Source organism: Ranitomeya variabilis, chromosome 3, assembly GCF_051348905.1.
Source record: "Ranitomeya variabilis isolate aRanVar5 chromosome 3, aRanVar5.hap1, whole genome shotgun sequence".
NCBI lineage: Eukaryota > Metazoa > Chordata > Amphibia > Anura > Dendrobatidae > Ranitomeya > Ranitomeya variabilis.
In genome coordinates this window covers 693,579,221-693,603,144 of record NC_135234.1, presented here as the reverse complement: position 1 = coordinate 693,603,144, position 23,924 = coordinate 693,579,221, and the positions used below count along the sequence as shown (strand labels likewise).

The 23,924-nt window shown below is 42.2% G+C and overlaps 1 protein-coding gene across 2 annotated transcripts in view; it reads right to left on the bottom strand.

Annotated features, from left to right (window-relative positions):
- MRPS31 (mitochondrial ribosomal protein S31) overlaps positions 1 to 23,924 on the bottom strand; it is a 77,448-nt gene that overhangs the window by 36,118 nt on the left and 17,406 nt on the right. For both annotated transcript variants that reach the window (XM_077298164.1, XM_077298163.1), the window contains exon 4: positions 21,899 to 21,997. In XM_077298164.1, coding sequence (XP_077154279.1) covers positions 21,899 to 21,997 — 99 coding nt within the window. The remainder of the gene's footprint in view (positions 1 to 21,898; positions 21,998 to 23,924) is intronic.

Here is a 23,924-nt window from a genome sequence, read left to right as displayed (position 1 = left end):
AGTTGATTACCGCCACCTGCAAGGTCAATGGGAGGAGTGCAAGATCATCTATATGATGCAGTTTGCAGCTTTGCACGTGTTCACATTAGGAGTGCTGGTTGGCTTTTTTTTCTCTATTTAGTTATTGGATGTGGCTGCATCCAGACTGATCGGAGTCGAAAGTTTGGCTTACCGACCCACAGCCCTGCCTACTCCTATACAGCAGAAAAACCAGGAGCATTTGGCGATAAGCCCAGCAGGAGCCATTTCCTAATTTTGCATTTGGAAAACGGAGGGAAGAAATAGATGTAATAAAGATGAAGTTAATAATAGAGTTTGCAATGAAACGACAAAGGACGTCAATTCTAGGTGTAAATTATATTTTGATGATTTATTTTCTTTAACATGGATATAACTCAGCTAAGGACAGATTTTCACAATTAGTTGTATCCATAGAACAATTTTATACTTCCATATTCATGAGATCTGTATAACCACACACACTGATAGGTAGCTTTCTGCCTATGCACAGTGTACACAGAAAGCTGCCAAACAGGGGTGTGGCTTGGGTTATACAGAGCTCAGCATTCACAGAGCTGGTAGATCTGCAGCAGAGAAAACAGTGATTTCATCAAAACTGTATCAAGTAGCCCATTAAGTGACATCGCTGGAAGCATGGTCTTTGTCAGATTATATATTCATATACACACACACAGTGGGGAAAATAAGTATTTGATGCTTTGCCAGTTTAGCAAGTTTTCCCACCTACAAGGAATGGAGAGGTCTGTAATTTTTTATTGTAAGTACACTTCAACTGTTAGAGACAGAATCTTAAAAAAACATCCAGAAAATCACATTTTATGATTTTTAAATAATTAAATTGCATTATATTGCATGAAATAATATTTGGTACAGAAACCTTTGTTTGCAATTACAGAGGTCAGACTTTTCCTGTAGTTCGTGACCAAGTTTGCACACGCTGCAGCAGAGATTTTGGCCCACTCCTCCATACAGATCCTCTCCAGATCTTTCAGGGTTCGGGGCTGTCGCTGGGCAGCATTGAGTTTCAGTACCCTCCACTCCAAAGATTTTCTATTGGGTTCAGGTCTGGAGAATGGCCAGGACACTCCAGGACCTTGAAATGCTTCTTACGAAGCCACTTCTTAGTTGCCCTGGCTGTATGTTTCGGGTCATTGTCATGCTGGAAGACCCAGGCATCCTCAATGCTCTTACTGAGGGAAGTAAGCTGTTGGCCAAATTCTCGTAATACATGACCCCATCAATCCTCCCTTCAATACAGTACAGTTGTCCTGTCCCACCATGCTTCATTATTGAAATGGTGTTATTGGGGTTGTACTCAGCCTTCTTCCTTCAAACACGACTAGTGGACTTGATACCAAAAAGTTCTATTTTGGTGAAGGTCATTGGTCACTGACCACATGACAACCTCCTATTCCTCCTCTGGATCATCCAGATGGTCATTGTCAAACTTCAAACAGGCCTGGACATGTGTTGGCGAGAGCAGGGGGACCTTGCGTGTCCTGCAGGATTTTAATCCATGACGGCATAGTGTGTTACTATTGTAATGTTTGAGCCTGTGGTCCCAGATCTCTTCCGGCCATTCGCCAGGTCCACCCGTGTAGCTCTGTGCCGACTCCTGACCTTTCTCAGAATCATCCTTACCCCACGAAGCGAGATCTTGCATGGAGCCCTAGACCGAGGGAGATTGACAGTCATCTTGTGTTTCTTCCATTTTCTACTAATTGTGCCAACAGTTGTTGCCTTCTCATTAAGCCGATTGCCCATTGTCCGGCAGCCCATCCCAGCCTGGTGCAAGTCAATAAATTTTCGTCCCGGGTGTCCTCAGACAGCTCCTTGGTATTGGCCATGGTGGAGAAATTAGAGTGTGATTAAGTGTGCAAACAGATGTCTTTTATATAGGTAACGAGCTTAAACAGGTGCAATTAATTGAGGTAATGAGTGCAGAGTAGGAGGCTTCTTAAATAAAAACTAATAGGTCTGTGAGTCATAATTCTTGCTGGTTGGTAGGTGATCAAATACTTATTTCATGCAATAAAATGAAATTTAATTACCGTATGTAAAAAAAAAAAAAAATAATCAAACAATGTGATTTCTGTTTTGTATTTTAAGATTCTGCCACTCATAGTTGAAGTGTACCTACGATAAAAATTACCGACCTTTGGATAGATGTAGATATAGGTGTGTGTGTGTGTGTGTGTGTGTGTGTCATGTCTAGAATGAAGTTGCTCTGGTGAGGCATGACGTCAGGGAAAAGGGAGGAGCCTCATGGATTACTTCACTGCGCTCATAACAGGAAGTTGCTGTGCACCTGTGAGGGGAAAATGAGAGGAGTGAGGGGAAAAATGAGAGGAGTGCGGTGCTGCTGCAGTATGAGGCTGTATATAGAGAAGAGTGAGGCGCTGCAGGTGGAGGCTGTGTATAAGGCCACATTCACACGTTCAGTATTTGGTCAGTATTTTACCTCAGTATTTATAAGCCAAAACCACGAGTGGGAGAAAAATACAGAAGTGGTGACGTGTTTCTAATATATTTTTCCTCTTATAGTATTTGTAAGCTAAAATTTGGAGTAAAACAATCAGAGAAAAATGTATTAGAAACACGTCACCACTTCTGTTTTTTTCTCCCACTCGTGGTTTTGGCTTACAAATACTGAGGTAAAATACTGACCAAATAACATGTGAACGAGATCTAAAGGCGAAAAGTGTGGTGCTGCAGAAGGAGGAGGCTGTGTCTACTATACGCTTTATTGCATTTAGTGCAATTTCTCTTGACAGATCTGCACGCTTACACTTACTCATACATTACACTTTAAGCAATGAATAATTATGGGGATGTGAACAACTGCTTTTTTGGCTGTGAAATGTCCCCTCTCCAAAGAAAATAATAATAGTAAAAAAAAAAATTATTGTTCTGTTTTCTGATCCCTTAAAAGTTCCCGCAGGATGTGAATAACCCAGTGGACAGTTACATAACCCATGACTTTGCCCACAGAAGAGAAATGCATTACGTAGTTTGGAAATGTTATTTTGCTAGGGCCACCTTAACACTTCGGCAATGGAACAGCACCAATGACAGAGGGGAAAAAAAATGAAAATAAAGTTTAAGAATTCTCTTTTGAAGCCCAAGCAAATATCCTGAGCCGCACACATCCTGTCCGGCCTCTCCTCGGTCATTGTACATTTCCACTGAAAACTTTTCATTATAAGATATTCTGTCGTTGCCACAGTAACCGTCCCCTCCCTGCCCGGAGCGCTGCTTCCCCCGCTGTTTTGAATTCTGACTTGGCATAAAGGTTGCAGCTGCCATTTCAAATATCGGAGAACATGCCAGCATCTCTGACCTATTTTAATTCAGTTTACATCTTAACTCAAGTGGAGGATGGCAGGAAAATACACGGCTAGCAGTGAGACGGATGAAATAATGCTGTGTCACTGTCTGCGCTCACACCTACAGCCCAAATTAACTGCCTGGATTAAACATTGCATCCAGGACTCGTTTTTTCCCTCTAGACCTTGATTTAACCTCTCAAAGTCTAGGGTGATTTCATCTAAATTCTACATACTATCCACACACACACTGCTCAAAATAAATTATGGGAACACAAATAACAGAATATAACTACAAGTAAATCAAACTTCTGTGAAATCAAACTGTCCACTTAGGAAGCAACACTGTTTGACAATCAATTTCACATGCTGTTGTGCAAATGGAATAGACAACAGATGGAAATTATTGGCAATTATCAAGACACACTCAATAAAGGAGTGGTCCTGCAGTTGGGGACCACATCTCAGTACCAATGCTTTCTGGCTGATGTTTTGGTCAGTTTTGAATGTTGGTTGTGCTTTCACACTCGTAGTAGCATGAGACGGACTCTACAACCCACACAAGTGGCTCAGGTAGTGCAGCTCATCCAGGATGGCACATCAATGCAAGCTGTGGCAAGAAGGTTTGCTATTTCTGTCAGCGTAGTGTCCAGAGGCTGGAGGCGCTACCAGGAGACAGGCCAGTACACCAGGAGGCATGGAGGGGGCCTGTATGTATGTATGTATGCATGTATATATGTATGTACAGTACAAACCAAAAGTTTGGACACACCTCATTTAAAGATTTTACTGTATTTTCATGACTATGAAAATTGTACATTCACACTGAAGGCATCAAAACTATGAATTAACACATGTGGAATTATATACTTAACAAAAAAGTGTTAAACAACTGAAAATATGTCTTATATTCTAGGTTCTTCAAAGTAGCCACCTTTTGCTTTGATGACTGCTCTTAACACTCTTGGCATTCTATTGATGAGCTTCAAGAGGTAGTCACCGGGAATGCAGAGGGTTCACTGCACGGTGCGAGCCACTCATAAGCATCAAGAATAAGAAGGCTGGACTGGACTTTGCTAAAAAAAAAAAACATCTAAAAAAGCCAGCACAGGTCTGGAAGAAGATTCTTTGGACAGATGAAACCAAGATCAACCTCTACCAGAATGATGGAAAGAGAAAAGTATGGCGAAGGCTTGGTACAGCTCATGATCCAAAGCATACCACATCATCTGTAAAACACGGCGGAGGCAGTGTGATGGCTTGGGCATGCATGGCTGCCAGTGGCACTGGGTCACTAGTGTTTATTGATGATGTGACAGGACAGAAGCGGCAGAATAAATTCTGAGGTATTCAGAGCCGCCATACTGTGTGCTTAGATCCAGCCAAATGCAGCCAAACTGATTGGTCTTCATTTCATACTACAGATGGACAATGACCAAAAACATAAAGCCAAAGCAACCCAGGAGTTTATTAAAGCAAGGAAGTGGAATATTCTTGAATGGCCAAGTCAGTCACCTGATCTCAACCCAATTGAGCAGCATTTCACTTGTTAAAGACTAAACTTCAGACAGAAAGGCCCATAAACAAACAGCAACTGAAAACCACCACAGTGAAGGCCTGGCAGAGCATCAAAAAGGAGGAAACACAGCGTCTGGTGATGTCCATGAGTTCAAGACTTCATGCAGTCATTGCCAACAAAGGGTTTTCAACCAAGTACTAGAAATGAACATTTTATTTAAAATTATTTAATCTGTCCAATTACTTTTGGTCCCTTTAAAAACAGGGTGGCACATGATAAGGAGCTGAAACTCCTAAACCCTTCATCCAATTTTAATGTGGATACCCTCAAATGGAAGCTGAAAGTCTGAACTTCAACTGCATCTGAATTGTTTTGTTTAAAATTCATTGTGGTATTGTCTATAACCAAAATTAGAAAAATGTTGTCTGTCCAAATATATATGGACCTAACTGTACAACACTTTCACCAGCACCATACTCCTCTCCTGAGGCACAGCCTCAGCTACACATGCACTGACGCTGGTCTGTGCTCAGTACACTACATCCTCATCTGTAGCCTGTACAGTGAAATTAAATTTATTGTTTACATCATGTGACCTTGTTACCTTAGCTGACTACTGGCGGCATACAGGATTACTGGGTGCTACAGCTTTAGCCCATAAGTGCCTGAACAAAGGAAAATGTAGACCAATAACAATAGCATCCAACAAGTCCTTGACCACTCCCACTTGGCGGAACAGGGAGCCACAGTCTGAGCGTATGTCAACCTGGGCCAAGGGATAGTTCTTGGTGTCTCCAGATGCACCTTACACCCACCCCTTTCGCATGGGCTAGCACATGTGGAAGTGTGGCCCTTACCAGGGTCAACAAACTCCCTGAATCCCAAAGTCCAGTCATTTGAACACCATTCACAGCCACCTGGCATCCCGGAGGTCCCTCGCCAGAATGCAGAATAGCACAGGGTAGGCGAGGTAGGCGTTGCGATGGCCTATGCTGGTGTTGGTCAGAGTACTTACCGAGCTGTTTCGCTTACGGATAATGGCCACCGCAGGGTACTACACATCCGCCTCCTATTGATTTGAATAGGAGGCAGATGTGCCAGTACCAGAAGATGGAGCAGCTTGGAAAGATGTACTTCCGGCCAGTGATAACAGCTGATCGGCGGGGGGCCAGGTGTTGGACCCTAGCCGATCAAACATCGATTACCTATCCTAAGAATAGGTCATTAATGTAAAAGTAGTGAACAACCCCTTTAATCCTCTGTGCTCTGTCAATAGAGGAGAGTTATTTATTCTTCCGTCACAAGGCTTGTCCCACAGCTCCGGTATTGTTCCTTACTATGCAGTTCCTCTCTCAGTTGAGATACAGGTCGCAGGAGCTGCATTTCTTCAGATTGAAGCCCGTCCCGACACATGATTAGGACGGCCTGCTGTTTGAATTATGTGTCGTGCCATTATATTTCACTTTTGGAGATCTGCAAGTTCCTTGGGGTTTGTGGGCATTAGTTTACACATTGCTCTCATAAGGTGCAGATTTGAAATAGGTTTGACATCAAGACTGGGGCTGAGTCAAGCAACACCTTAATTATTTTCTTTTCCAGCCTGATATAGATTTGCTGGTGTACCTGGGATCATTGTACCATTGCTTGACCCAGTTTAGGCAAAGCTTGAACTTTTGTATGGATGTCCTCAAATTTGGCGTAGAATACTTTATTATATGAAGGAGTTTGTTGTCAACTCCATGGCGGCCAGGTGCCCAGGTTTCAGCAGACGAATCATAACCCTGCCACCACTGTGCTTGACTGTAACCAAGAGGTGTTTGTGCCTATATGCTGTTTATGGACTTCACCATTATGGCCAAACATGCACACCTTGGACTGATCTGTTCAAAGGACATGGTTCTGGAAATTATTGTATATTTGTTCATATAAACTTGTTTACTGTAAACGATATTTATAACCCTGTATGTAACCCCTTTCTCATGTACAGCACCATGGAATTAATGGTGCTATATAAATAAATAATAATAATAATAATATATAACTTTGCAAACTTTAGACATGCTGCCATGTTTTTTTTTTTTGTTTGTTTGTTTTTAGAAAGAACAGGCTCTCTCCTGTAAACCTTTCCAAACAAGCGACACTTGTTCAGTCTTTTTCTGATTGTACTGTCATGAACTTGAGTCTTTTGAGTCTGGGCTGTAGATCATGGGGTGTATTTACAATTTCTCTTAAGCATTGCATGCTATGACCTTGGGGTGAATTTTCTGGAACACCCACTTCTGGTAAGATTATCGTCAACTGCTTGAATGTTTTCCACTGTGAATGACCTTTCTCACTGTGCGTTGATGGTCTCCAAATTGTGTGGAAACTGCCTAATCACCCTTTTCCAAATTGAGGAGCAGCCACAGCTTGTTCTCTGACATCACTGCTGATGTCGCTCTTTGGCAAACTGGCAAAAAGTCTGAAACTGGAGTAGCATTTGGGGCATCGAAAACATTGGCAGACTTGATGAAATTAAAGGGGAGCGTAGCCATGCTCCCCACCCCCCGCCATGTCTCCTCCCCATCTCCTCCCATTTTAGCGGAGTTGGTTGTAAGTGGCATAAAAAGTCACAACATTTTGGTGCAACATCGCGCTGTGCAAACATTGTAACATTTTAACACTTTTCAACACACTTGTGACATACAGTATCTCATAAGTGAGTACACCCCTCACATTTTTTGGAAATATTTTATATCTTTTCATGGGACAACTCTGAAGATATGACCCTTTGATACAATGTAAAGTAGTCAGTGTACAGCTCGTATAACAGTGTAAATTTGGTGTGCCCTCTAAATAAGGCCTCTTTCACATTTCTGTCTTTTCAGATCCGTTGCAATGCGTCGTTTTGGGAAAAAAACAGATCCTGCAAATGTGCCCGCAGGATCCGTTTTTTTCCCATAGATTTGTATTAGCGACAGATCACGACAGATGGCCACATGTCGCATCAGTCGTGCGACGGTTCCGTTGTATTTTGGCGGACCGTCGTCTGGAAAAAACGTTCAATGTAACGTTTTTTGTCTGTGTCGAAAAAACGTACAGCAACGGATCCTGCGGCGTACGTCGTTGGCTAGAATGGAAGCCTATGGGCGCAGGATCCGTTGCTCTCCGTCAAATGACGGAATCCAGCAACAGATTCTGTTTTTTACACTGAGCATGCCTGGAAGGATTTCTATTCCTTTAATTTAACCCATTTTTCCTGCAGCTGCTGCATCGACAGATCCGTCAAAAAACAGGATCCAGTGCATCCGTTTTTTACAATCTATACAGGATCCGTCTTTTCAACACTTTAAGGCTACTTTCACACTAGCGTCATGCACTGCACCGCTATGCGTCGTTTTGTAGAAAAAACGCATCCTGCAAAAGTGCTTGCAGGATGCGTTTTTTCTCCATTGACTTGCATTAGCAACGCAGTGCGACGCATTGACACACGTCGCAACCGTCGTGCGACGGTTGCGTCGTGTTGAGTCGGACCGTCGCCACCAAAAAACGTTGCTTGTAACGCTTTTTGGTGCGTTGTTCCAGTCTTTTCCGGAACTCCGCCCCCGCCTCCCCGCACCTCACAATGGGGCAGCGGATCCGCTGCCCACATTGTGCGGCGCATTCACTGCTAGCGTCGGTACGTCGCAACGACGCAATTCGTCGTGCGTCGTCCGACGCTAGTGTGAAAGTAGCCACTTTAACGGATTGTGACTGATTCTAAAAGACGGAAGTGTGAAAGTAGCCTAAGTCAACAAACACACAGCCATTAATGTCTAAACCACTGGCAACAAAAAGTGAGTACACCCCTAAGTGAAAATGGACAAATTATGTCCAACTTGCCATTTTTCCTTGCCAGTGTAAAGTGACTCACTAGTGTGGAAATATTTAGAGGGCACACCAAATGTACAGTTATACAAGCTGTGCGCTGATTACATTACTTTGTACATTTATCATATGTTGTCCATAAAGTGAGTAACTGCCACTTCATACCATGGGATGCAAACAAATTCGGACTTACATAACAGTAACCGAGAAAGAGAACCAGAAAAATAAATATAAAACCAAAATTGTATTAATCAGAATTAAAATAACACATAAAGGAATCTCAATAGCAGAGTTTCCAGAAGGAGGAAGGCATGCTATCCTGTATGGTACATAAAGAGTTAATATATGATATTAGTGTGCTCAAGCCAAGCAAAATATAAATCCAGCCGATACAGATCACAATAAAGGGGTTCCTGCCTGTGGAATATTTGTGGTCTATAAAAAATTCATCACTAGACAGTCAAATAATAATAACCAAACCCTAAATATATCAAATGTAAAATACATGTAGAGTATAAAAATATATAGACCATATATATAGCCCACTAGTTTATCCAAGGCAGTGACACAAGTACCCATGACAGATCAGAAAGGAGTGTCCAATGAACAATAAATGGATAATTAGAAAAATAGCAGGGTACGATACCCAACTATGGAGCTGGAGCACAAAGTGTGGATAGATGGCGCTTCCCCCTCACCCCCAACGTACATTTCGCAGTCGTTTCAACCAGGGGCGTGTACTAGATTAATCTAATTTTTGTTATATCCACTCTACAGTGCGGTATTGGTAGAAGTTATTCTCATAATCTATTAATTTGAAATATTGTTGTTGATCTTATTCTCAACAGTAGGTTTAGGATTCGTTACTGTGGGATTACTAGTCTGATATTCCCTCCTTTACATTGATATGCTGTCAGGGTATGTGCACACGTTGCAGATTTGCCTGCAGAATTTTCTGCTCAGAATCTGCACGTCTTGGCAGAAAGCGCAAGTAAAAATCTGAGCATTTTTGACGGGGATTTGTATGCGTTTTTGTAACCTAAAGATCTATTATTCAAAAAATAAAAAAATAAAATTGTGATGTCATTTCTTTGTCCAACCTCTTATTTTACATACTCCATGGAAGAATAGTGTTTACACACACACACACACACACACACAGAGATATACAGAGATAGATAGATAGATAGATAGATAGATAGATAGATAGATAGATAGATAGATAGATAGATAAAATGGTACATAAATAAAGACACACACACACACACACAAAATCTGCAAGCAATATCTTTAACCCCTTCATGACCCAGCCTAGTTTGGCCTTAATGACCTGGCCGTTTTTTGCAATTCCGACCAGTGTCCCTTTATGAGGTAATAACTCAGGAACGCTTCAAGGGATCCTAGCGATTCTGAGATTGTTTTTTCGTGGCATATTGGGCTTCATGTTAGTGGTAAATTTAGGTCGATAATTTCTGAGATTATTTGTGAAAAAAACAGAAATTTGGCGAACATTTTGAAAATTTCGCAATTTTCACATTTTGAATTTTTATTCTGTTAAACCAGAGTTATGTGACACAAAATAGTTAATAAATAACATTTCCCACATGTCTACTTTACATCAGCACAATTTTGGAAACAAATTTTTTTTTTGCTAGGAAGTTATAAGGGTTAAAATTTGACCAGTGATTTCTCATTTTTACAACAAAATTTACAAAACCATTTTTTTTTAGGGACCACCTCACATTTGAAGTCATTTTGAGGGTTCTATATGGCTGAAAATACCGTACCCAAAAGTGACACCATTCTAAAAACTGCACCCCTCAAGGTGCTCAAAACCACATTCAAGAAGTTTATTAACCCTTCAGGTGTTTCACAGCAGCAGAAGCAACATGGAAGTAAAAAATGAACATTTAACTTTTTAGTCACAAAAATTATCTTTTAGCAACAATTTTTTTATTTTCCCAAGGGTAAAAGGAGAAACTGGACCACAAACGTTGTTGTCCAATTTGTCCTGAGTACGCTGATACCTCATATGTGGGGGTAAACCACTGTTTGGGCGCACGGCAGGGCTCGGAAGGGAAGGAGCGCCATTTGACTTTTTGAATGAAAAATTGGCTCCAATCTTTAGCGGACACCATGTCGCGTTTGGAGAGCCCCCGTGTGCCTAAACATTGGAGCTCCCCCACAAGTGACCCCATTTTGGAAACTAGACCCCCCAAGGAACTTATCTAGAAGCATAGTGAGCACTTTAAACCCCCAGGTGCTTCACAAATTGATCCGTAAAAATGAAAAAGTACTTTTTTTCTTCACAAAAAAATTATTTTAGCCTCAATTTTTTCATTTTCACATGGGCAACAGGATAAAATGGATCCTAAAATTTGTTGGGCAATTTCTCCTGAGTACGGCGATACCTCATATGTGGGGGTAAACCACTGTTTGGGTGCACGGCAAGGCTCGGAAGGGGAGGCGCGCCATTTGACTTTTTGAATGGAAAATTAGCTCCAATCATTAGCAGACACCATGTCGCGTTTGGAGAGCCCCTGTGTGCCTAAACATTGGAGCTCCCCTACAAGTGACCCCATTTTGGAAACTAGACCCCCCAAGGAACTTATCTAGATGCATAGTGAGCACTTAAAACCCCCAGGTGCTTCACAGAAGTTTATAACACAGAGCCGCGAAAATAAAAAATAATTTTTCTTTCCTCAAAAAAGATGTTTTAGCAAGCAATTTTTTATTTTCACAAGGGTAACAGGAGAAATTGGACCCCAATATTTGTTGCCCAGTTTGTTGTGAGTATGCTGATACCCCATATGTGGGGGTAAACCACTGTTTGGGTGCACGTCAGGGCTCGGAAGGGAAGTAGTGACATTTGAAATGCAGACTTTGATGGAATGGTCTGCGGGCGTCACGTTGCATTTGCAGAGCCCCTGATGTGCCTAAACAGTAGAAACCCCCCACAAGTGACCCCATTTTGGAAACTAGACCCCCCAAGGAACTTATCTAGATGTGTGGTGAGGACGTTCAACCCCCAAGTGCTTCACAGAAGTTTACAACGCAGAGCCGTGAAAATAAAAAATAATTGTTCTTTCCTCAAAAATTATGTTTTAGCAAGTAATTTTTTTTATTTTTGCAAGGGTAACAGGAGAAATTGGACCCCAACAGTTGTTGCCAAGTTTGTCCTGAGTACGCTGATACCCCATATGTGGGGGTAAACCACTGTCGGGGCTTGGAAGGGAGGGAGCACCATTTGACTTTTTGAACGCAAGATTGGCTGGAATCAATGGTGGCGCCATGTAGCGTTTGGAGACCCCTGATGTGCCTAAACAGTGGAAACCCCTCAATTCTAACTTCAACACTAACCCCAACACACCCCTAACCCTAATCCCAACTGTAGCCATAACCCTAATCACAACCCTAACCCCAACACACCCGTAACCCTAATCCCAACCCTAACCCTAATCCTAACCCTAATCCCAACCCTAACCACAACTGTAACCCCAACCCACCCCTAACCCTATCCATAACCCTAACCACAAGCCTAATCTTAACCCTATTTCCAACCCTAGCCCTAATTCCAACCCTAACTAATTCCAACCCTAACCCTAAGGCTATGTGCCCACGTTGCGGATTCGTGTGAGATTTTTCCGCACGATTTTTGAAAAATCTGCAGGTAAAAGGCACTGCGTTTTACCTGCGGATTTACAGCGGATTTCCAGTGTTTTTTTGTGCGGATTTCACCTGCGGATTCCTATTGAGGAACAGGTGTAAAACGCTGCGGAATCCGCACAAAGAATTGACATGCTGCGGAAAATACAATACAGCGTTTCCGCACGGAATTTTCCGCACCATGGGCACAGCGGATTTGGTTTTCCATAGGTGTACATGGTACTGTAAACCTGATGGAAAACTGCTACGAATTTGCAGCGGCCAATCCGCTGCGGATCCGCGGCCAATCCGCTGCGGATCCGCAGCCAAATCCGCACTGTGTGCACATGCCCTAACCCTACCCCTAACCCTAACCCTAACCCTAGTTCTAACCCTAACCCTAGTGGAAAAAGAAAAAAAAAATATTTTTTTTTATTATTGTCCCTACCTATGGGGGTGATAAAGGGGGGGGGGGTCATTTACTATTTTTTTTTATTTTGATCACTGTGATATAACCTATATATAGCACCCCAGCACCCAGCCTCCCCAGAATTGGCACATCTGTACGATGCGCCAATTCTGGAACTTAGCCTCTCTGTTCCCACTGCCCTGTAGCAGCGGCATATTGGGTAATAAGGGGTTAATGTCACCGTTGATTGTAAGGTGACATTAAGCCTGGTTAATAATGGAGAGGTGTTAACCCCCTTTACCCCCAAGGGGGGTTTGCACGTTAATGACCAGGCCAATTTTTACAATTCTGACCACTGTCCCTTTATGAGGTTATAACTCTGGAACGCTTCAACGGATCCCGTTGATTCTGACACTGTTTTCTCGCGACATATCGTACTTCATGATAGTGGTAAAATTTCATTGATGTTACCTGCGTTTATTTGTGAAAAAAACGGAAATTTGGCGAAAATTTTGAAAATTTTGCAATTTTCCAACTTTGAATTTTTATGCAATTAAATCACAGAGATATGTCACACAAAATACTTAATTAGTAACATTTACCACATGTCTACTTTACATCAGCACAATTTAGGAACCAAAATTTTTTTTTGTTAGGGAGTTATAAGGGTTAAAAGTTGACCAGCAATTTCTCATTTTTACAACACCATTTTTTTTTTTTTTAGGGACCACATCTCATTTGAAATCATTTTGAGGGTCTATATGATAGAATGGTGTCACACTTGGGTATTTTCTAAAAACTGCACCCCTCAAGGTGCTCAAAACCACATTCAAGAAGTTTATTAACCCTTCAGGTGTTTCACAGGAATTTTTGGAATGTTTAAATAAAAATTAACATTTAACTTTTTTTCACACAAAATTTACTTCAGCTCCAATTTGTTTTATTTTACCAAGGGTAACAGGAGAAAATGGACTCCAAAAGTTGTTGTACAATTTGTCCGGAGTACGCCGATACCCCATATGTGGCGGTAAACCACTGTTTGGGCGCATGGCAGAGCTCGGAAGCAAAGGAGCGCCGTTTGACTTTTCAATGCAAAATTGACAGGAATTGAGATGGGACGCCATGTTGCGTTTGGAGAGCCCCTGATGTGCCTAAACATTGAAACCCCCCCACAAGTGACACCATTTTGGAAAGCAGACCCCCTAAGGAACTTATCTAGATGTGTGGTGAGCATTTTGACCCATTAAGTGATTCACAGAAGTTTACAATGCAGAGCCGTAAAAATAAAAAATCATATTTTTTCACAAAAATGATCTTTTCGCCCCAATTTTTTATTTTCCCAAGGGTAAGAGAAGAAATTGGATCTGAAAAGTTGTTGTACAATTTGTCCTGAGTACGCCGATACCCCATATGTGGGGGTATACCACTGTTTGGGCGCAAGGGAGAGCTCGGAAGGGAAGGAGCGCCGATTGACTTTTCAATGCAAAATTGACAGGAATTGAGATGGGACGCCATGTTGCGTTTGGAGAGCCACTGATGTGCCTAAACATTAAAACCCCCCACAAGTGACACCATTTTGAAAAGTAGACCCCCTAAGGATTTAATTTTTCGATAACTAAGGGGGTGATGAAGGGGGGTTTGATTTACTTTTATAGCGGGTTATTTAGCGGATTTTTATGATTGGCAGCCGTCACACACTGAAAGACGCTTTTTATTGCAAAAAAATATTTTTTGCGTTACCACATTTTGAGAGCTATAATTTTTCCATATTTGAGTCCACAGAGTCATGTGAAGTCTTGTTTTTTGCGGGACGAGTTGACGTTTTTATTGGTAACATTTTCAGGCACATGACATTTTTTGATCGCTTTTTATTACGATTTTTCTGAGGCAGAATGACCAAAAACCAGCTATTCATGAATTTCTTTTGGGGGAGGCGTTTATACTGTTCCGCGTTTGGTAAAATTGATAAAGCAGTTTTATTCTTCGGGTCAGTACGATTACAGCGATACCTCATTTATATCATTTTTTTTATGTTTTGGCGCTTTTATACGATAAAAACTATTTTATAGAAAAAATAATTATTTTGGCATCGCTTTATTCTGAGGACTATAACTTTTTTATTTTTTCTTTGATGATGCTGTATGGTGGCTTGTTTTTTGCGGGACAAGATGACGTTTTCAGCGGTACCATGGTTATTTATATCCGTCTTTTTGATCGCATGTTATTCCACTTTTTGTTTGGCGGTATGATAATAAAGCGTTGGTTTTTGCCTCTTTTTTTTTTTTACGGTGTTCACTGAAGGGGTTAACTAGTGGGACAATTTTATAGGTCGGGTCGTTATGGACGCGGCGATACTAAATATGTGTACTATTGTTTTGCTTTTTTAAATTTAGATAAAAGAAATGTATTTATGGGAACAATATATTTATTTTTTGGGGGGAATTTTTTAAAATTTTTTTTACACATGTGAATATTTTTTTTTTTTACACTATAACATTGCCCCAGGGGGGGCATCATGTTATAGTGTAAGATCGCTGATCTGACACTTTGCTGTGCACTGTGTCAGATCGGCGATCTGACGTGCACAGCTCCAGGCTTCCCGGCGCCTGCTCTGAGCAGGAGCTGTGAAGCCACCTCTCTGCAGGACCCGGATGCCGCGGCCATTTTGGATCCGGGCCTGCTGCAGGGAGGAGGAGGTAAGAGACCCTCGGGGCAACGCGATCACATCGCGTTGCTCCGGGGGTCTCAGGGAAGCCCACAGGGAGCCCCCTCCCTGCGCGATGCTTCCCTATACCGCCGGAACACTGCGATCGTGTTTGATCGCAGTGTGCCGGGGGCGGTTCGTGACCGCTCCTGGCACATAGTGCCGGATGTCAGCTACGATCGGGCGCGCTCCCACTATGAGCGCGGCCGATTGCATATGACGTACTATCCCGTCGGTGGTCATACGGGCCCACCCCACCTCGACGGGACAGTACGTCTAATGTCAGAAAGGGGTTAATAAGACGCCTATCCATTATTAGTCCTATAATTATTAATGGGTTAAAAAAAAGACACAGCCAGAAAAAAGTATTTTAATGAAAAAAACAGTACAAATATTTTCATAATTTTTATTCCGTGCCTAATCCAATCGAAGCCATCGATCACCTGCAAAAAATTTAAAAAAAACAAACAAATACTCCCTGTTCCGACGTAGCCCCTCTTTAATAACGAGTGTCCTACAACGATCTCCCCTATAGAGTGGTCACATCAGCAGATGTCATCGCTCTACAGGGCCTCAGATGACGCACTGACCAGAGATAACCCTCCCGCAGTGTAGCATCGGAGTTCAGTTTACAGCACTACAGCCGTGGGAAAATTCTCACATTGTAGTGCCGCAAGTGACAGGTGAACTCAGGTGACCTGTCGGCGGCGGGAGTGATGCAGTGCATCTGCTGATGTGACAGCTCTCCACGGGAGATCGTCGTGGGACAATCGTTATTAATTGGATTACGTCAGACACAGGGAGTATATTGTTTATTATTTTAATTTTATTTGCAGCTGATCGATAGCTTCGGGGATTAGGTGTATATGGCAAGTATGTACTGTATGTGTTTTTTTTACTACATTCCCATCATTGGCTAATGGTGTCACTGTAGCAGGCATAGCCGGATGTGATAAGTAGTCCCATCGGATGCCTGCCTACACACAGACACACACACAGCCCCGCACACAGACACCGGCACACACACACACACACACACACACACACACACACACACACACACACACACACGCACATAGCTCTGCCCCCACACTTCCCTCCTCCCGATCTGCAGCGTTTCTCGAACCCACATCCGCAGATCTGTTTTACATCTGCGGTTTTGCTGCGGATGGGCCTGACTCAATTGAAGTCAATGGGTGCAGAAACGCTGCAGAGCCACAAAAAGAATTGACATGCTGCGGAAAATAAAACGCTGCAAATCTGGGCGTTTTTTTCCACAGCATGTGCACAACAAATCTCCACTTCCCATAGATTAACATTGCTTGTGCACTACATTGCGGATTTGATGTGAATCCGTGAGGCCAAAAACAATGCGGATCCGCATCTAAACCTGCAACGTGTGCACATAGCCTTATAGTTCTCAAGCCTATAGGTTCATTCCTATATCTCCTGCACTGTGTGGCCGCGGACCATCACTCACTGCCTGTTACAACACCTTGCTATTTAAAAAACATAACCAGCTGCCTCCCTATGCTATTTTCATATGTTTTAAATAGCAAGGTGTTGTAGTGGTTGTTGCTGAGAAAAACCAACAACTATATATAAAATTAATAAAATTATGAGAATAACTTCTACCAATTCCACACTATAAAGTGGATATAACAAAACTTACGGTAGATACATCTAGTAGTTGTGGATCTTGAATCCCGGATTGTGGTCAATAAAATCATCTACAGATCCATAAAATGATAGGTGGATTGATCCCCTCATTACTTCTCAAGATCAGTAGACTTCATATAGTGACCAACACAAACCTTGTGGTTTTATAAATGCACTTACGGTTTTAAATTATCAAATAAAATAATTTTTAGTCACTCACAGAATCTTTAGTTAGGGTCTATTTGGTATTGGCAATATATTCAAGGTTGTCCCATGAAAAGATTTATCAAAATATTTACAAATATGTGAGGGGTGTACTCCATATGTTTTTGTATTATTAAATCCTGATAAGCAAACCATAGAAGCCAGAGGGTGTACTTAATTTCTCTCATGTCACTATAAAAAAAAAAAAATAAATAATAAATAATACCGTATATAATAAATAGATGCCAATATTACTTAAAGGGGAGCACGGTGGCGCAGTGGATAGCACTGCAGACTTGCAGCGCTGGAGTCCTGGGTTCAAATCCCACCAAGGACAACATCTGCAAAGAGTTTGTATGTTCTCTCCGTGTTTGCGTGGGTTTCCTCCCACATTCCAAAGACATACTGATAGGGAATTTAGATTGTGAGCCCCATTGGGGACAGCGATGATAATGTCTGTAAAGCGCTGCGGAATATGTTATCGCTATATAAAAATAAAGATTATTATTATTATTATTATTATTGGGAGCCTGGCAGGCTATTCATGCAGCCTCCATATGGGCAGCACGATTCAGACTGGCTGTGTCATTGCATCCGGGTGTTCTACTGTGAAACACTGCGGTATTACAGAGATAACATACTTTGAAAAGCCGGCCGAGCCTAGGCGTCACGGACAACAAGTCCTGCCAGGCCTATGTGAGCTTCTAAGGACAGACCTGTCAGTCTGGAGAGTAAGGTGGGTAGAAGCTGCCGGGCCCAGCACAAGTCAGCAGAGATGCACTGTATGCAGCGGGCTTTTCAGAGTTTCTTCATCTATGTAATAACACAGTTACACTCGGATTCCTGCGTTTCGAGCAGCGTGGATCTCCTATCAGGTTCCACTAGCATGGTCACTGTCTTTTCCTGTACCGGCAAAAAAGCATGGTCTCGATGCCCTTATTCCAGTCACGCACCATTCTAATCTGTCCAGGAATTGTCCCTATTCTTATAATCTTCTCGACTTTCTCTTTACCAACAATCTATAGGAACTGGAAAGTTTCACCCCCCTCAGTTTTCCACTACTGCCCTGCCTAGTAGTCGATAGCTTCATTCCCCTGATGACGCCTTGCGCCGAAACATGTTGGGGAGGCTAATGGCTGATTTTAACTGCATGTGCTAGGCAGGGTAATAGTGGATTAATAGGCAGGGAAGCACAATATATGGTCTATGAGGCAGTCAACTGAGCAAGCTAGTGGAATCTGAACTACTAATATTTATGAAAAAGTCCAGGTAGAGATTGATCTTAAAGCAGATCTAGAAAGTTTGGAATTTGTGTTTCTAGGAACAGGCTTTGTTCTATACATATTCGTGACTGATCACTGCATGTATGGGTTGTGTGGCATAAGCACTACAAGATGGCGATCTCATGAGCCCGGTACCTAGGCATACCGCTATATACATATACTACTGGATTCCTTTTTTCCTACTTATCTGTACAGGTCCGTGCAGTGAGAAAACTGTCTACAAGATTATTATATATCCAGAAACAGGATTACCGGTTTAATAATACCCTCCCTGGTTCCACGTGTTTCTAAAGAAAGGTGGCTACTTTGAAGAACCTAGAATATAAGACATAATTTCAGTTGTTTCACACTTATTTGTTAAGTATATAATTCCACATGTGTCAATTCATAGTTTTGATGCCTTCAGTGTGAATTTACAATTTTCATAGTCATGAAAATACAGAAAAAATTTTAAATGAGAAGGTGTGTCCAAACTTTTGGTCTGTACTGTATATAATTTTTTTTAAAAATATTTTACTACTTTTGCAAAACAAATTTCCGGGTGGGGATCATTATATTCTGAGACCAGTGACTTTCACTTTCTTCATAGACATTTGTGAGGAACACAGTTTATTTGGTGCCATTGAGGTAAATGTGATATTTTCTTTTCTTTTCATCAGGTCTTTGAGGGACGGCCAGTTCTAGGTAAAGCCATTATTGTGCAAAATTTAAGCAATTTCTTGATAATGTCTTCACAGTCTTCCATGGTATCTAATGTAAGAAAAATAAAATCCATGTTGCCCCCCCCCCCTTCACCCCAGGCCATACATGAAGAATAAGGGAGACGGGTGCCACATGCAGCATACAACTAGTAATTGTCAGAAATTCCTGTAGCATCTGTAATATTGGTGTCGTTCAAAAGTACAGCCGATCCTGCAAAAATTCAAGCCCTCATATGCTATAATGATGGAAAAATAAAAAAACGTATGGCTCTTGGAAGAAGGGGGGGGGGGGGGGGAAAGACGGAAAATGGCCATGTCAAGGAGCTAAAAACCATTGTTCTCGGCAGCACATTGTGCAATCACGACGTGCTGCGGAGAACAACGATACTCTCTGCGCACTTGGGCTATTAAAGGCCGGCTGATAGGCTGGCATGTAGCCAACTGGCGGTCTTTTAATGGCCGTGGTCGTTAGTGTAAATCCATCGTTGCAGAGCCGCTACCTGTAATGGAGCAGATGCTAGATATTCCTCTCTCAGAAATGGCAAAAAAAGCCAATTCAAATATCAGATTATTGATGAACGAGCAAAAAGGTTTACGCTTTGTATAAAACCCAGATGCTGTAAATCCCCGTATCCGGAGAAGCATCACAGGATTTCTCTTTGAACTAAAACCAACATGTCCAACTGCATAAAATAGGATTTACGTCCTCTTATTATTAGGCGTTAAATGAATTTTCATGCAAATGATGGCACTTAGCCCCCGGCTGTGTGACACATAAGAGCAGCCTGCTCTGCCCAGCGACACTAGGCTGATCGTCCGCCTGCCATAATCCCGCAGCTATGGAGGGGTCACGCTTATCACTGCCACAGAACCTCTTTGTTTATCCAGACAGAAGTTCTGCAGCGACTTACAGATCAGCCTTGAGTATTATTGTCCCGCATTGGCAATTATTTACTTTCCCAACTCGTGTGAACACAGTAATCTCTGTCTCCATCTCACGCCTCACACTACAGAAGAGCCTGAAGGACAAGACTGTCTGTGTCTTATAATTAGCTGCGACAGGTTAGAAGGGAGAAAACCCAAAAATTATACCATACCCACCACTGAGAATCCAGTCATCTCCATTTAATGTGAGTAACTAATTAGTCTCAGTCTATAGACGCCACCGCAGGGCAGGTCCTACCCCGGAGTGTGGTGTGTGACTGCCACCAACAGGCCAGGGGCAGCACTGCAGATTCACAGACACTGGCTACAATCATAACTACCAGCTGTTCGGGGCAGGTCCTACCCTGGAGTGTGGTGTGTGACTGCCACCAACAGGCCAGGGGCAGCACTGCAGATTCACAGACACTGGCTACAATCATAACTACCAGCTGTTCGGGGCAGGTCCTACCCCGGAGTGTGGTGTGTGACTGCCACCAACAGGCCAGAGGCAGCACTGCAGATTCACAGACACTGGCTACATTCATAACTACCAGCTGTTCGAGGCAGGAGCATCGCTCATAAGAATCAGACAAGACAGAAGTGTTATCAAAAAGCGACTCTTGTGCCTTCTCTCCTGTGTACTCAGTTGTCAGACAACCAAGATTTCCCATTAAATGACCTCATAGCACTGGCAGCATAACTGTACAATGGCCCAGGTTTATGTACTGGGATCGCCAGTACATAGTGGATAGGTGGAGTCCCTCAGGTGTCTAATATTTTTACCTATCCCTTAAGGGAATAAATATTAATAATTAAGAAATGTGTATAAAGGGGTTCTCTGCACAATACCTATACTTCCTACTTCCCTATGGGCAGTCATGGGGTTAAAACCATAAAATACAGCAAAATTTGTGAACCTGCAGATAATCAGTGGAGGCAGCGCTCTATGCACTGGGGGGAGGCAGCGCTCTATGCACTGGGGGTGGGCAACGTCACCACTTTCCCCCCAGGCTGACAGCACGGGACCAGAATGCAGGGGTGAGTATGCCATCTTGTACTGCTTTACCTCCATGGCTGCCCCTAGTGAATTTCACCCATTGAGCTGACAACCATCAGCCTCCTTATACCTTTTATTAATAATCACCGTGTTATACCCGAAACACCTCATATTTGTGCTAAAAAGTGATATTAACCCCTCCCTGCCTTGTGCAGTCAGTCATTGCTACAGCTTGCTGGGATCTTGTCCACAGCGGCGTTCCTGACCCTCCAGAATATCCAAAGAGAAGTCTGTCTGCTCCTCACCCCTTGGATATCAATCACTCCGCTGTAGGCGATACTAGCGCCCATGTTCCCCCGGACTGGTCTGCTACCCACAGGCAGGGAGGATTTAACATCGTTTTTTCAACACACACATGTAACGTTTAGGCATGACACAGTGATTATTGGCGGATAAATCACTTCTAATAAGGCCACGATCACACGTTCAGTATTGTACATCAGTATATCCTGACCAAACACTCCACGTGTGAACACTCCTAGAGGTATTGTGAGCCCCAATGGGTACAGTGATGATAATGTCTGTAAAGTGCTGTGGAATGAATGGTTCTGTATAAGAGAGTAAAGTAAATACATGTATCACTTGTTCCTTGTCACTTACTTTTTGGAGGCATCCCTCATGAACTCTCGCTCTTCAGCTGACATTTGCTTGCTGGTTTTGAGCGATTGTTTTTTCACCTTCATCCCGGAGATGACTTTACTGCAAGACAAATAATAAATGGGACGATAAGCAGAAGTGAACAAGCAGACAACAATGTCCAGGAAACATTCCTGTATGACTACTCCTACAGAATCTGTCCCACCGTGGAGAGGCTCAGAAGTGTTGGCACCCTTGAAATTGTTCCAGAAAAAATTATTATTATAAAGTATTTGTTCCAGAAAAATTAATGCAATTACACGCTTAGTAATAGACATGTTTATTTCCTTTGTGTATATTTGAACACCACAAAAGAGAGAAAAAAGGCAAATTGGACATCATTTCACACAAAACCCTCCAAATGGTCCAGAAAAAATTGTTGTCACCTTTCCAAAATTGTGGGTAAGCAACTTTGTTTCAAGCATGTGATGCTCATACAAACTCACTTGTGGCAAGTAACATGACTGTTGATACTTTTCCTCACTATGGGACTTTGATTGCTTCGATAATACACTGCTTTTCTTCTGTCTTGCAGTGACCTAAGGGCCGGTGTTAGACCTTCAGCTGTGTTGGCAACCCATGATCACCACAACCACCTCACAGAAACATAGAGGAAGACGTCGCCTATGTAACTCTCAATTAACCCACTTAGGTGCCACAGTCAATATTGACTGCAGCATCTGAGGGGTTTCTCTCCTACTTGGAAGGAACATTTTTCTGAAAAGGGTTGCTGCAGCCGTTGGATGCATTGGTTGGTGGTGGGTATGACTAAAGGTGGGGAGTGAGAAATAAGTACACTGCTGATACAATATTGCTCAATTTATTGATATTTTATTATTTTTTTTGCCAGGATCCACCACATAATATAAACAAGCCCTGTAATGTGCACTCGGCCCCTGCTTGAAGACTGGCTGATATTGTATATAAATATCATTAAGAAAATTATAAAAATCTATTTGATCAGACCACAGCCTGCCTACAGATATACCAGTCTAACAGGAGCAGCATATAGAAGAGATCCGGACAATATTTCAAGTACTTTTTTCCTCATTTTTCTTATTTGCCATCCATATGGATTCGCTTATATGGCAAGGTACAACAAAACCCACACAAAACGTTACTGAACGCTGAAATCTGCCATGAGATAGCTTGACGTATAATTTACAAGCACAAAATAAACCTCCAGTAATGGGAATATCAGAAATTCAAAGTAATAAAAAATGATTTATAGCCGTGGAGCACTACTGCCCCCAAGTGGTGAAAATAAGACTTTATGCATTTTCTGCTCTCTAGACATGAGCGAGCACTACAAAGCTTGGCTGCTCGTTACTGAAACCAAACAATTCCTAGTGCTTTGATGCTCGTTTTGAGTAATGAGTAAAAAGCCAAGCAGTTTTCCAGCAGACCTTACAAGGAGGTCTGAGGACAGTGGAAATGTTGAAATGCATGGAAAAAGTGGTAAATGGAAGGAGAACAGCATGGGGAAGACCCCAGTAAGCATCTCTGACTCCCCGATCACTGCTGAGAACAATTGTATCACACTTTTACTCCACTTTAAGGACTGACAATAAAACATTCAAAAAGTTCAGTTTACAGGAAAAAAATAAAATTTAAGAAACATTTTCCCTACATAATGACTTGCCTAGAAGGCAAAATTTAAGAAGGATTAAAAAAATGTTTTATTAAAATTCCATTTTTGTTTATTTAATTAAAAAATTGGAAATGTCGGTGTAATTTATGAAGAAAGCAAGAACTGCCCAAAATTAGGGACTCCGATACACCCTGTATTAGAGAGATAAAAGAGGGCCTCATACACAGTCTGTTCAAACTGTCATGTACAGGTACTCCTAGACTCATAAAGGCTATGCACTAAGTGCAAATCTTGCCAAACATTACAAGCAGGGTCATCCATACAGCCTTGAAGGCACCAACTGTAGAGACTCATTCAATTATTGTGAAGAAAGTGTAGCTGTGCTACTACTACACTCAT